Source organism: Ochotona curzoniae, unplaced genomic scaffold (genome assembly GCF_017591425.1).
Source record: "Ochotona curzoniae isolate NIBS_2020 unplaced genomic scaffold, NIBS_Ocur_1.0 contig_291, whole genome shotgun sequence".
NCBI classification, from domain to species: Eukaryota; Metazoa; Chordata; class Mammalia; order Lagomorpha; family Ochotonidae; genus Ochotona; species Ochotona curzoniae.
Genome location: NW_024465649.1, coordinates 12,035,787 through 12,048,397, shown reverse-complemented (window position 1 = coordinate 12,048,397; position 12,611 = coordinate 12,035,787). Strand labels below are relative to the sequence as shown.

At 54.6% G+C, this 12,611-nt stretch overlaps 1 protein-coding gene across 1 annotated transcript in view; it reads left to right on the top strand.

The window, feature by feature from the left end:
- Positions 1–12,611, top strand: part of ACOT11 (acyl-CoA thioesterase 11) — a 43,638-nt gene that overhangs the window by 27,996 nt on the left and 3,031 nt on the right. Inside the window, exons 4-13 of the mRNA XM_040978493.1 lie at positions 927–987; positions 1,837–1,935; positions 2,331–2,466; positions 5,219–5,375; positions 6,399–6,518; positions 8,100–8,244; positions 8,981–9,036; positions 9,748–9,814; positions 10,151–10,234; positions 10,717–10,850. Of these exons, the coding sequence (XP_040834427.1) occupies positions 927–987; positions 1,837–1,935; positions 2,331–2,466; positions 5,219–5,375; positions 6,399–6,518; positions 8,100–8,244; positions 8,981–9,036; positions 9,748–9,814; positions 10,151–10,234; positions 10,717–10,850 (1,059 nt within the window). The remainder of the gene's footprint in view (positions 1–926; positions 988–1,836; positions 1,936–2,330; positions 2,467–5,218; positions 5,376–6,398; positions 6,519–8,099; positions 8,245–8,980; positions 9,037–9,747; positions 9,815–10,150; positions 10,235–10,716; positions 10,851–12,611) is intronic.

Here is a 12,611-nt window from a genome sequence, read left to right as displayed (position 1 = left end):
GTGGCTTGGCTCGGTCCCAGACACGTGTGCACCTCCCTCTGAGCCCAGTGTGGCCCCTGGCAGTGGACCCTCCCTAGGCCTGGGTATGGAGCTGTGCTGTTTGAGGAGGAGGTGACCTGGCTCTCCATGCCACTGAGCCAAGGCACAGAGGTAAAAGAACATCTCAAGGTCACTTAGCATTGGAGGCAGCCAGGACGCTGGCTTCCTGCCCTCCCCTCCCCTGGGGACCTCCACTGCCTCCTGCAGGTGTGGGACAGGCTATGTGCTCGCTAGGCATGTGTGTGGGCATAGCTGTCATGCTGGGGCACACGCTGCAGCTGGCACAGGTGAGGCTGGTGCTGTCAGAAGGAGCAGCCTAGAATCCTCCTTCACTTCTTAGCTGGATGAGCTTGGGCACCCAGCTTCACTTTCCTGAGTTGCCATATGCCACATATACCTGCCAAGCTCAAGTGGGGTGGGTACTCTGTGTCTGGGGCCCTTTGCGCCCTCTCTCATAGTGCCTCCCCCTAGGGGACACTCAGTTCATGCATTCATGCACCCCTGTTGAGGCAGACCCACCCTGTAATGTGTGCTGGCCCTGAAGAGTTGGTGGTGAGCAAAGCACAAGGTGCTTATGGGTCATGGGGAGTAGGGGTCAGGCCCCTGGGAGGTGGGGTGGAGCTCAAGGAGCCCCTGGAGGGAACCCAGGGGGAGAGGGGGTTGAGATGAGACCACATCCCTTCTTGGCCTCAGCTTCCCCACCTGTGCAGTGGGTGCGGATCCCCCCTCCTGCTGGCTTGCTTGGAGAACTGCAGATATGAACATGCTCTCTGGGCAGTGATGTCCTCCTGCCAGCCCCTCCCCCAGGCCCCTTCCCTGCAGGGAGCAGGTCCTGTCCCTCCCCTTGTACCCCCTGGAAGGCTCACTTCCTGCTTTCCTCTCTCCAGTGCTGGACAAGTGGTGAATATCAAGGCCAAGGTGAACCGGGCCTTCAACTCCAGCATGGAGGTGTGTGGGGCAGCATCACCTGGGGATGGGTGGGTGGGGGCGGGTCTCTTCCTCTTCTTTCTTGCTCTCAGCTCCCAGCCCGGGCTCACCCTTCCTTGCATAGCCTTGTCAGGGCAAGCAGAGCTCTGCATAACAGGGTTGGGCAGAGCCTCATGATCTTCTTGTCTGATAACTCCATAACTCAAAAGGGAAAATTGAGACCCAGGAGGGGCAAGAGACTTGCCTTGGGTATCTGAGCCTTGGTTCAGCAGCCACATTCTACAGGGATAGAAGGAAGGCAATGTTGTGCCTCCGGCCTAGAGGCTGAGGGGCTAGGGCAAGACCACAATGGACTGGAGCTCACTGCCTGACCTTCTCTGGCCTCAGTCTCCGTATCTGTGGAGTAGGAGTGTGCTGATACACAGGGCATGTGGGTGTTGAGGGGGACCTCACTTCCTCCTCCCTGTGGACTTCAGGCATGTCTCCTGAAGGACCATTGGAACTGGATGAGCAAATCCTCCCCACACCACACTGGGTGTTCCCCAGATTCCCAGGTACCTCCCAGGCTCCTCTGGGAGGCAGTCATCCTTACAGTCTGGCCTTCCATGGAAGACTTGCTTAAGCCTCTCACCAGCTAGTGGGCGGTGTGTTCACTCCTGGGTTACAGATGGAGAAGCTGAGACCCAGGTAAGGGAGGTGAGTTACACAGGGTTTCCCAAGGAGCTGGGCCAGAGCCAGAACCACCCGCAGCTCTCTGCACCCTCAAGATCTGGCTGGCAACTCAGACACACCAAAGGGCCTACCCTGGCTTGCTGTGGGACTTACTGTTACTTCCATCTTCATTCTCTCCACCCTCCTCTTCCTCTCCAGGTGGGTATCCAGGTGACCTCTGAGGACATGTGCTCTGAGAAGCAGTGGACCGTGTGCAAGGCCTTGGCCACCTTTGTGGCCCACAGAGAGCTCTCCAAGGTTGGTGGCTGCACCTGTTGGCTTGGTGCTGCTCTGGCATCTGGGACCCTTACCTTGGGGCCTGGGCTGGGGTGAGGAGGAGTCAGGCAGTGGTAGAGGGGTTGGGGAGGGGTTGCTGAAGGGGGACCACAGCCCCTAGAGGAGGACTCACTCCCCACCATGGCCTGATCCCACCCCTTTCTCCTCCCACGAAAAGCCCTTGCGCTCTCTGCTTTTTCCTCCTCCTTCAACACATGGAAAAAGAGTTTGATGTGCAAGGTTATAATGTCAGAAAACAGGAAGATGGGGACAAAGAGGAGTGGGAGGTTTGTGGCCTTCAGTGGGGCAGCCCAAGGCTTCTTGGTCCCTTCAGGAAGCATGTCCTGAGCATGTCTGTCCTGTGCCCTGACCAACAGGTGAAGCTGAAGCAGATCACACCGCGGACCGAGGAGGAAAAGACGGAGCATAGCGTGGCAGCCGAGCGCCGGCGCATGCGCCTACTCTATGCTGACACCATCAAGGACCTCCTGGCCAACTGTGCTATTCAGGACGGTGAGCATCAGGGACCATAGCAACTTCTCCCAAGGCAGGACCTCTATCCACTAGTAGGCTCAAATCTATCACCTCAAGTAGGCCAGGGAGAGGAGAGTGTTAGGGCTTCGTGGCCAGCTCCCAGGAACCCTGGAGACCTCCAGCCAGGGCCTACAAGCCTCCCAAGCACAGGGCCAGGGCACTGCCTTGGAGGCCATGGGTCGTTGTGCCCGCCAAGCGCGGGTTCACTGTTTTTGAGACAGGGCACTGCCTTGGAGGCCACGGGTCGCTGTGCCCGCCAAGCGCGGGTTCACTGTTTTAGAGACTTGTTTCCTTTCCCCACTTTTTTCTTATCTGGGTTTGGGTCAGGATATCCTCAGTGGGCCTGCAGTGACAAAGCTGCCCAAGGACTCACTTCTCAAAATGGAGCTGCATCATCAACTATCAGTGCACAGGTGTGTGTGCCTGCATGTGTGTGTTTCTGTGGCCCCAGGACACAGAATAAAAAGCAGTACTCCTCTGCACCCGGACCCGGATTGGCTGGCAATCCTCCCCTTGCGAACACTATGGGTGCCAGTTCATGTCCTGGCTGTTCCACTTCCCATCCAGCTCCCTGCTTGTGGCTTAGGAAAGCAGTTGAGGATGGCCCAAAGCACTGGGACCCTGCACCATGTGGGAGACCCAGAAAACTTCCTAGCTCTTGGCTTCAGATCAGCTAAACCCCGGGTATTGTGGCCATTTGGGGAATGAACCAGTGAGTGAAAGATCTTTCTCTTTCTGTCTCTCCTCTGTAAATCTGCCTTTCTAATAAAAAATTAAAGGGCCCTCCCAAAAGTAGCTCCTGTTTACAGAGTCTTCCCAAAAGTAACACCTTCTTATTTAAGCACGATGGTTGTGATTTATCCCTGTTCTGTGCCATTTATTTGTTTATTTGAAAGACAAAGTGAAAGAATCATTTTTTCTTTAAGATTTATTTATCTTGGGCCTGGCGGCATGGCTTAGCGGCTAAAGTCCTCGGCTTGAACGCGACGGAATCCCATATGGGCGCTGGTTCTAATCCCGGCAGCTCCCACATGGGCACAGGGTCCCAAGGCTTTGGGCCATCCTCAACTGCTTTCCTAAGCCACAAGCAGGGAGCTGGATGGGAAGTGGAGCAGCTGGGACACAAACCAGTACCCGTATAGGATGCCATTGTTTACAGGTAGAAGATTAACCTATTGAGTCACTGTGCCAGGTGAGAGAGATTACGAATATCTTTATTTACTTTCCAAATGGCTACAATGTCTGCTGCTGGTTCAGGCTGAAGCCAGGAACCTGAAACTCCATCCAGATCTCCCATGGTGGTGACAGGAGCCAAGTGCTTGAACCATCTTCTGTTGCTTTCAAGGAGCATTAGCAGGCAGTCAGACCATAAGTGGAGCATTTGGGACTTGGGCCAGTGCTCCAGTGCAGGATGCTGTCATTCCAAGTGGCCACTTAACCTGTTGCACCACAGTGCCGGTCCCTACTCCCTACACCCTGTTTCCTGTGCCTTGTTTTGCCTTCCTCTGAGAGTGTATCTTGAAGGTGGCTGTGTCTCAGGACACAGAGGTGGATGTTAAACTTCACAAAGGAGGAAAGGAGTTCTGGATGGAGAGCATTGTTTAGGCTAAGGCCCAGAGGGGGTCTTAGATCTGGGTGACAGCATTGAAAGCTACAGGAGGAATCTGAGAACCCAGGGGGTGCTGTTCAGCTGCCCAGGGTGTGGAGAGAGCAACCTGAACTTGCCCATCTCAAAGAGAGAAGCAGGCAATGCCTCAGGGAGCTGGGCTTGGAGGTTGGGACAGGAAGGCCCAGCTCTTTCTATAACTGTCCACGGCTCCTTGGTCTTTGACCATCCCAGACTGTTGTACTGGCTTGTGTCCTGGCTGCTCCGCTTCCGATCTGTCTGCCTGCTAATGCTTCTGGGAAGGCAGTGGAGGATGGCTCAAGTCCCTTGCATCTGCCCAGCCCATCCAACTCTCCTCTACCCATCCCATCTGACACCTCTCTATGCAGAGGTCAGTCCGATGTGTTGGCCTGACATTTGGGCCTTAGGACTGGCTGCCTGGCCTCACGATTGTTCTCCCTTTACTTGCCTGGATGCAGCTAAGCCCAGACCTCACAGCAGCCTGGGAATGCCCTACCAGTTCTCCTGTCTGCATTCTGTTCCCCTTCCCTGGCTGTGAACTACCCATCTTGGCTGGCTCCTCCCTGAAGAGGACACTCTCCTTGGAGACGGGAGATGGGGACAGGGGCATGTGGACATCTGTCCCTGAAGCTCCAGGTCCTGTTCTTTGTCCACCTCTCCTCCTGGGGATGTCCCTGTGCCGTGGCAGCTGGGGACTGGCGTGTGTTTGTGTTTTGTGAGTTGGAGCCATACACTCCATGGCCACCATTGCATTTCACCCTCAGCAGTCGTTTGGGGTCACATGGCTGGCTGGCCCCTCACAGAGGAGGCAGGGGAGGTCTGGGCTGATAGGGGGCGTGGTCACTTGTTTTGTCCAAGGTCATCAGCCTCTGTGGGCCACAGGTGGGGGCAGAGCAGGTGTATATGCTGCCTCCTGCTCTGTGACAGGCTTATGCCCTCCTCGTCCCATGTCCTCCCACTCCTCCTGCAGGGTCTGCCTGAGCCTCAGGTGTGCTTGGTGCTGAGTAAGGGGGTTCTCAGGGCTGCCTGGTGCTGGGGTAGGCGGCTGTCCTTGGGAAGCTTCTCACTTCCCTGCTTCCCTCGCTGGGCCCTTGTCATCATCAGATCCTGAGAGCAGAGACTGCAGCCGCATGGTGCCGGCTGAGAACACACGTGTGGAGAGTGTGGAGCTGGTCCTGCCTCCCCATGCCAATCACCAGGGCAACACCTTTGGTGGCCAGATCATGGCCTGGATGGAGAACGTGGCCACCATCGCAGCCAGGTGAGGGCCTGGCAGGCCACCTCGCTATCTGTCTCCTCCTGCTTCCCTTGCTTCTCTCCACCCCCTCCACCCTCCAGCCTGGGGTTGGCATTCAGGGCATCAGTGGCTTGGCTGCTCCGGTAGAGGATACCAGCCTTGGGGAACCAGAGCCCCCTGTGGCTCCCATCATCTACCAGGGCAGCACCAAGCCCCTTGGTTCCTTGCTCTGATCCTGCCCGCTTTCTTCCTAGTGTGTGCCAAGTGCTTGCTGTTCCCTGCTCCTGCCCTTGCCCCTGGTGCCAGCTCCTGCTATACATCCTCCACGACTGCTGCTGACATGTCCTTCCCACCTCCCCTTGCACATCACCTTCTCCCTGTGTGTGTGTCCGGGGTAGGAACTAACATTAAATGTCAGCATCTCTTTCAGGCTCAAAATAACTGACATTCACTGACACACTCTCAGACTTCCATGACTTTGAACTTGTCTTCCTCTGTCCCTTCCCACCCTTTCCTAGCAGGTGGGCTCCTCCTCATCCCTTGGAGCTTGGCCCATTCAGTCTCCTGCTCCTCCAACCCCATGTGAACCCCATGGCAGACAGTGCACCAATACTGCCATTGTGGGCAGCCCTAGCTAAGAGTGCCAAGAGATGCCAGAGGAGGGAGGGTGTCTGGATGGTTCAGGAAGGCTTGCTGGAGGAGGAGCACTTCAGAGGTCCCTGACTAACAAGTGGCTCTGGATAAGGGCAGGGATTCCAGGTAGTGGGTGTGGTAAACGGTTAGGAATAAAAGTTGGAAGAAACATGGAAAGGTTCATCTGAAGCTTAAGGCTTTGTCCATCATTTCAAACTCCATATATGGACCTCAATATTACAAGCTGTGAAATGGAGTTTTAGCTCGGTGCTCTGAGCAGAACTGCCATGGGGCTGGCTCAGAGGACAGACTGGGTCTGAGAGTGAGGTCCAGGGGAGGGTGAGGGGTGAGGTTTGGGTAGAAGACTGGTCCAGGTAGTGACTGAGCTCTGTGTCCTCACTCCTGTGTCCCCAGCCGGCTGTGCCGCGCCCATCCTACACTGAAGGCCATCGAGATGTTCCATTTCCGAGGCCCGTCCCAGGTGGGCGACCGCTTGGTGCTCAAAGCCATTGTGAACAATGCCTTTAAACACAGGTGAGGGGCTGTGTGACTGGACCCCTGCAGCCCAGGCCCACGTGTGATGCTAATCTTCCCTCCAATGTAAGCTGCCCTGGCTCCTGCTCCCGACTTCCTGCCTAGCCATGACTGGGGCAGGGTGCTTCCTTTGGGCTTGCCCCACTCCTGTGCCCCCTGCCGTCTCAGGTCATAGCCTGTGTCTGCAGCTGTCCACCCACCCCCTGACACCTGCACACTGCCCTGATGAGATCTGGGCAGTGTTTGGTCATTTGTGAAACCCTTCTCCAGCCACCTCCTAAAGCCATTAGCCCCACTATAGCCCTTGTTTTTGTATTGCAAGCCAACATCTGCTGCTAGGAAAGCTTACCTGAAGTTAGTCTGTGAAGATTGTCTATGGAGATTGTGGTGTAATTATCCAGAGTGGAGGATCAGAGCCAGGCTGCCTGGCTTCAGACCCACCTCCTACTGGGGCCGGTTACTTTATGCTTCTGAGCATCGATTCTTGCCCATTTGGAAATGGGGCTCACCCTGATCTTCTTGCAGCTGCCAGGACTCTGAAGTGTCACTATTGTTCACTGATGGAAGGCCTGGCAGCTGCTGGCACTGCTTCTGTGATTTGGCCTCTGACCCGCATGCATCCTGTGGTCACGCAGGGAATGCGTTTCCCTGCAGCTGAGAGATCTAGTGCATAGTCTGGGTTCCCTACCTGGCCTGTTATGGGACCTTGGGCCAACTGTGGTGTGTAATGTCCACATTCTGTGATCATAGGCTGCTGTTGTATGATCAAAAAGAGGAGTCAGACACGATGCAGCCACTGGGCTGCTCCCACCCTGCAAACCTGTGTGTTGAGCTTCCCTCTCATTAGGCCGTGTCCCACCTCCATGTTGCTGGCCTTGGCAATGCAAACTGCTCATAGAAGCCTTTGCTTTCCTGAGCCTTTACTTTTCCTGTTAGCCCACGAGGCATGGATGGGACAGGATTATTAATTTTCCTGTCCCCCAGGGCTGGACCCAAAGTAGGTGTCCTGACTCACTGAAAGAAGGGGCCAGTTCTGGGTATCCTGCCTGGGAACTCTGATCCAGGTGGCTGGGAGAACTGTAGGTGTGCTGGTGCACACATGTACATGTATGTGCATGTAAGTGTGTGATCATGCATGTATAGGAGTGTTGTGTGTCTGCAGATGAGTGTATGTGCACACATGTACCTGCATGTATGAGTATGTATATATGAACATAAGAATGTGCATATGTGTGCAAGTATATGTGTGCAGTGAGCATGCATACATTGTACTGGTGTGTTACTGTGCATATACATATTTATGCATGCATATGGGTAAGTGTGCATGTCACATGTGTGTGCATGTGTGCTGGTGTGTGCATATTAATGTTTATGATGTGTGTGACTGTATAAGGAAGCATATACTGTATGAGTGTATGGGTGTGCCCATGTGTATGAGTGAGTGGGCAAACGAGCATGTGCTAGTGTGTGAGTGTGTATGTACATGTGTGAGACTGTGAGAGTGCATACCTGTGTGTCTGTGCCAGTGGCTCTGTGGCCCCTGCGAGGGCTGTCCCACATGGTCACATGCTTTCCCATCAGCATGGAGGTGGGCGTGTGTGTCGAGGCTTATCGCCAGGAAGCTGAGGCCCACCGGCGGCACATCAACAGTGCCTTCATGACCTTCGTTGTCCTGGATGCCGATGACCAGCCCCAGCTGCTGCCCTGGATCCGGCCTCAGCCTGGGGTGAGTGGGCTAATGCTCTACTCTGGCATGGCCCCAACAGGCCCTGGGGAATGGGGGGACCCTGTCCTGCCTTCTGGTGGGGCCCAGCTAACCACTTGGAGGGTCCTTGATTGTGCCCCTGGGGTACCCGTTAGGTAAGGTGGGCCCTTTGTTCTGTCCACCTGAACTTGGGATGCAGAATGCAGTCAGGAGCCTGGCCTCATAGGCTTTCTCAAGAATGGTGGCGTCTGTCTCCTGTGTGCCCCTCTTCCTCCCTGGGGAAAACATTCGCTACTCACCTGCTTGCCCTGAGCTGGCTCTGCAGCGAGGAGCTGGTGGTGACTGGAGCCAGGTGTCCTGCTCACATGGAGATGATTGACAGTGCTATGGAGAAGGAGGGCTCTGGTCATCCTGCGACCCTGATCAGTTTCTACCTCCGAGGGTTGTGATGGGCATTGGATGGTGTTCTGCATGGTGAGAATTCAGGAAGGGTGGATGGTGCATGGCAAGTGCCCTGGATGTGGGGCCACTGGGAGTGTCTTTACAGAGCAGGCAACTAAAGTCCAGTGAGGAGAGAGGTCGCCTGAGACTTTGAAGAATGCTGAAGCTGTCCCTAATTCCCTGCTGCTTTCCCACCTGGGAAAAATTTTCCAAGGATGACCCAAGTTCCACTGCAGGGTTACAGGAAAGGGGCATAGCCAGGGCGGGGCTAGCTGCTGACCTGTCCCCACCACACCTGCCCCTGCTTCCTCCCCAGGATGGTGAGCGACGGTACCGAGAGGCCAGTGCCAGGAAGAAGATTCGCCTGGACCGGTGAGTGTGGGCTGGGTGACAGGGAGGGTGCTGGGTCAAGGCCGGCCAGCTGTGATGAACCCAGGGGCACAGGCATAGATGCAGAGCCAAGACTCTGACTCTATGCCACCTATCAGCATGGCCTTTTGCCAAAGTGGTCTTAGGACCCATTGTGTAGTTGAGCACCATAAGGACTGAGGGGCCTGAGCAGAAGAGTAAGGATCTTAGGGTCTGGCTGATTTTTGATTCATGGACTGTGAGGGCTGATGGGCAAAGTGAGGCGAGAGCATCTTGGACAGGAGGTGTGGTTATGCAAGACATCAGCCCGGTGTGTCTGATTTTTCTGGGAAAATGTTTTACAAACTTGAGAGTGCTGTTCACAAGCTGGAGTCAATAGGCAAATGTGTGGTTGAGCAGCATTTGCTGGCTCTCTGAAGCAGGGCCCACTGCTGATCCCATTTCACAGATGAAGGCCATTGAGGCATGATGCTGAAGTCGCTTGGATGGGACTGAGCCTTGAGCCTGCCACCCTCTCTTGCTGGCTGGTTCCCAGCCCCTGAGCAGCTAGCTGCTGGTTTACCATGCCCGGCTTGTGTGTTCTTGGCTGCTGCTTCCTGTGTGACCAGCTGAGTCTGAGCCAGGACGCAGGGCGCAGACCAAGGCCTGGTACCCACAGATGTCCACAGAGATGGACTTCCCAAGAACCCACCTGCTCCCTTCCTGTCCTCTTAGGAAGTACATCGTGTCCTGTAAGCAGACAGAGGTACCCCTCTCTGTCCCCTGGGACCCAAGCAACCAGGTAAGACCCTTTTCTAGCAGGGTCCTGGCCTCCTTTGGTTGCCCTGGTGGGTAGGGAGGATAGCCCAAGGGGAGCTGGCTACCTCTTCCATACGTCTCTGGCTCTTAAAGTCTGCAGGGAACATCCTGTGTTCCCCTGTTGGACAGGAGGGTGCTGAGACCCTGGGCAGGTGGTGGGTCACGTGGCAGGACTGGCTGAGCCTGGGTGTGCCTCCCTCCCTGATGCATTCGCAGGGCCTTTGTCATAGCACTTACCCACTTTACCATGTCAGTTCCTCTCCCAGTTGCCAGCTTGGCCCTGGGGCAGAGAAGACCAGTGTCTGTGTGCTCTCCACAGGTATACCTGAGCTATAACAATGTCTCCTCCCTGAAGATGCTTGTGGCCAAGGACAATTGGGTGTTGTCCTCAGAGAACAGCCAGGTAGCCCCCTCCCCTCCCCCATCAACTCTCCTTTCTCTGGCAAGGCCCGGGGCCATCAAGCACCTCTGTGAAAGAGGCCTTTCTGACAAGGAGTTGGTGATCACACAACCCACCCAGCTACAGAAACATGCCTGCTCCCAGGGCCTGGGGAAAATAAACCTGGTCCTTCTCTCCTGCCAGCCCCCTTCCTGTCCACCACGCCTTCCCTCTCCCATAAGCCTACTTGGACAAGTCATTCCCAGCCTGCAACATTAGGGTTCCAGGGTGTGGTGACCTCAGTTCCTGCTTTTCAGAGTTTCCTGTCCCTTTGGGCTAAATGCCCTCAACAGCCCATCTGCTTGGGGATGTAGCTGAGGCTCAACGAGGTGGCACCCTTGGTGATGGCCACACCACCAGCTAGTGGCAGCCATGGGCTTCCAGCACCAGCCTCCCTGTGGTGTGGTCTAGAGGGACATGGGATGAGACTCACTCTGCCCCTGCAGGTCCGCCTCTATACCCTGGAGGATGACAAATTCCTCTCCTTCCACATGGAGATGATGGTGCAGGTGGATGCAGCCCAGGCCTTCCTGCTGCTCTCAGACCTGCGCAGGAGGCCTGAGTGGGACAGGCACTACCGGTGAGGAACCCCTTCTCCTGCCAAGCTGCCTCCTGCCCCAACACATTCTGTACTAGCTAGGCTTTAAAGGGGTTGTGGCTCAGGAGGGCTGGCCTGTTGGTTATGTGATAGGTGGAGGTCAGGGCCATGGGCATCTTGGGCCCTTAGGAAGGGATTGAGCCTGGAATTGGAGCAGGAGCCTGTGTTTAAATCCTTCCTTCGTGGTCTTCAGTTTTCCCTCCTCTTCCAGTGGGAACGTGGGAGCTAGGACATGGATGAGCACTCAGGAATAGATGAGTGACTTCCCAACTACGCTCTATGGAGTTTTACACTCTCCAGGGCACTCAGCAAGTGATTGGGGTGGGGCCGGAAGGCTGAGGGCCCTAGTGAGCTCCTTCCAGGGTCAGGCCAACTGATAGAATGGCCAATTTGTCCAGTTAGCCAAGTTGGCTGATTCCTTTTATGAATATGCACTTGAATAGAGCAAGTGACTATGAAAAGAAATATGTTATCCCTTTGAATATGTGCATTCCCCAAATTCTTCATACAAATATCTTCTCCTTGAATTTATTATACATATTATATATTTTAAAATATTTCTTTGAAAGGCAGAGTGGCAGAGAAAGTGTCTGGGTCATCTGCTGCTGCTTTCTCAGATGCATTAGCAGGGAGCTGGGCTGGAAGTGGAGCAACCCGGTCTTGAACCAGTGCCCATATGGGTTGCTGGCATCACAGACCATGGCTGAATCCATTATGTCATAATGCTAGCCCCATGGCTTCCTTTCTGATCAGTCATCTTTAGCTTCCTGTCTGTATCTCACTCCGTCAGAGCAAGTCGACTCAGCAGTTTATACACATACTTACCTCTTAAAGTTTTTTTTTTTTTTTTTTTTTTGCAAAAAGTGCTGATTTGCTTTAGAAAGGGCTATTCTAAGGGCTGAGTGTTGGTTCAAATTCTGACACTTCTTGCCTGAGATCCAGCTCCCTGCTGATGCACCTGGGAAAATAACAGAAGATGCCCCCTGTGCCATCTGTGGGATGTCCGAGGGAGTTCCTGGCTCCTGGCTTCAACCTGGTCCAGCCCCAGCCATTTTGGTCATTTGAGTGAACCAGCAAATGAAGATCTCTGTTTATCCCCCACCCCTCTCAAAAATCTGCCTTTCAAATAAATAGATCTTTTAAAAACTCCAGAAAATAACAACAAAACAATTAAAAACATAAAGGCCTGGCCTAGGTAACTCTAAGCCTGCTGATGGTGCATTCTAGAAGCCAGGGAGATGTCTTGGGAGTGGGTATTGGGTAGGGAGAGAGGTTGTGTATGTGGCAGGGAGGCTTTTGGAGGAAATAGGCTGTTGTGGGCCTTGAAGGCCATCTGAAATCTTGATAGTTGATAGTGTTCTGCAGGTAATGGCTTCAGGGAAAAGAGAACCCCTAGCCTGCTTCTTCCCTCCCATAGCTGCACTGCTCCTGGGGCAGCCTCCTAGAGCAGGGCAACATGGGACTAAAGTGATGGGGCTGTGAGTCTGCACAGGAAGGTCTTGTGTGTTGACATACGTCTATGTGTGTTCACCTAGGCATAGTGTGTGGGTCCTGGGAGCTTAACTTTGCCACCCAACAACCTGGGCACATCCCAGCCTGCCACCTGAGTAACTCTGTGACCAAGGGCAGTGTATTGCTGGAGTTGTGGCCCCCTCCTCTGCAACGTGGGGGCATGAGGAGTACCTGCCACATGTGGTCTCATGGAGCTGCAGTGAAATGATGCTGGAAAGGCACTTAGAATGG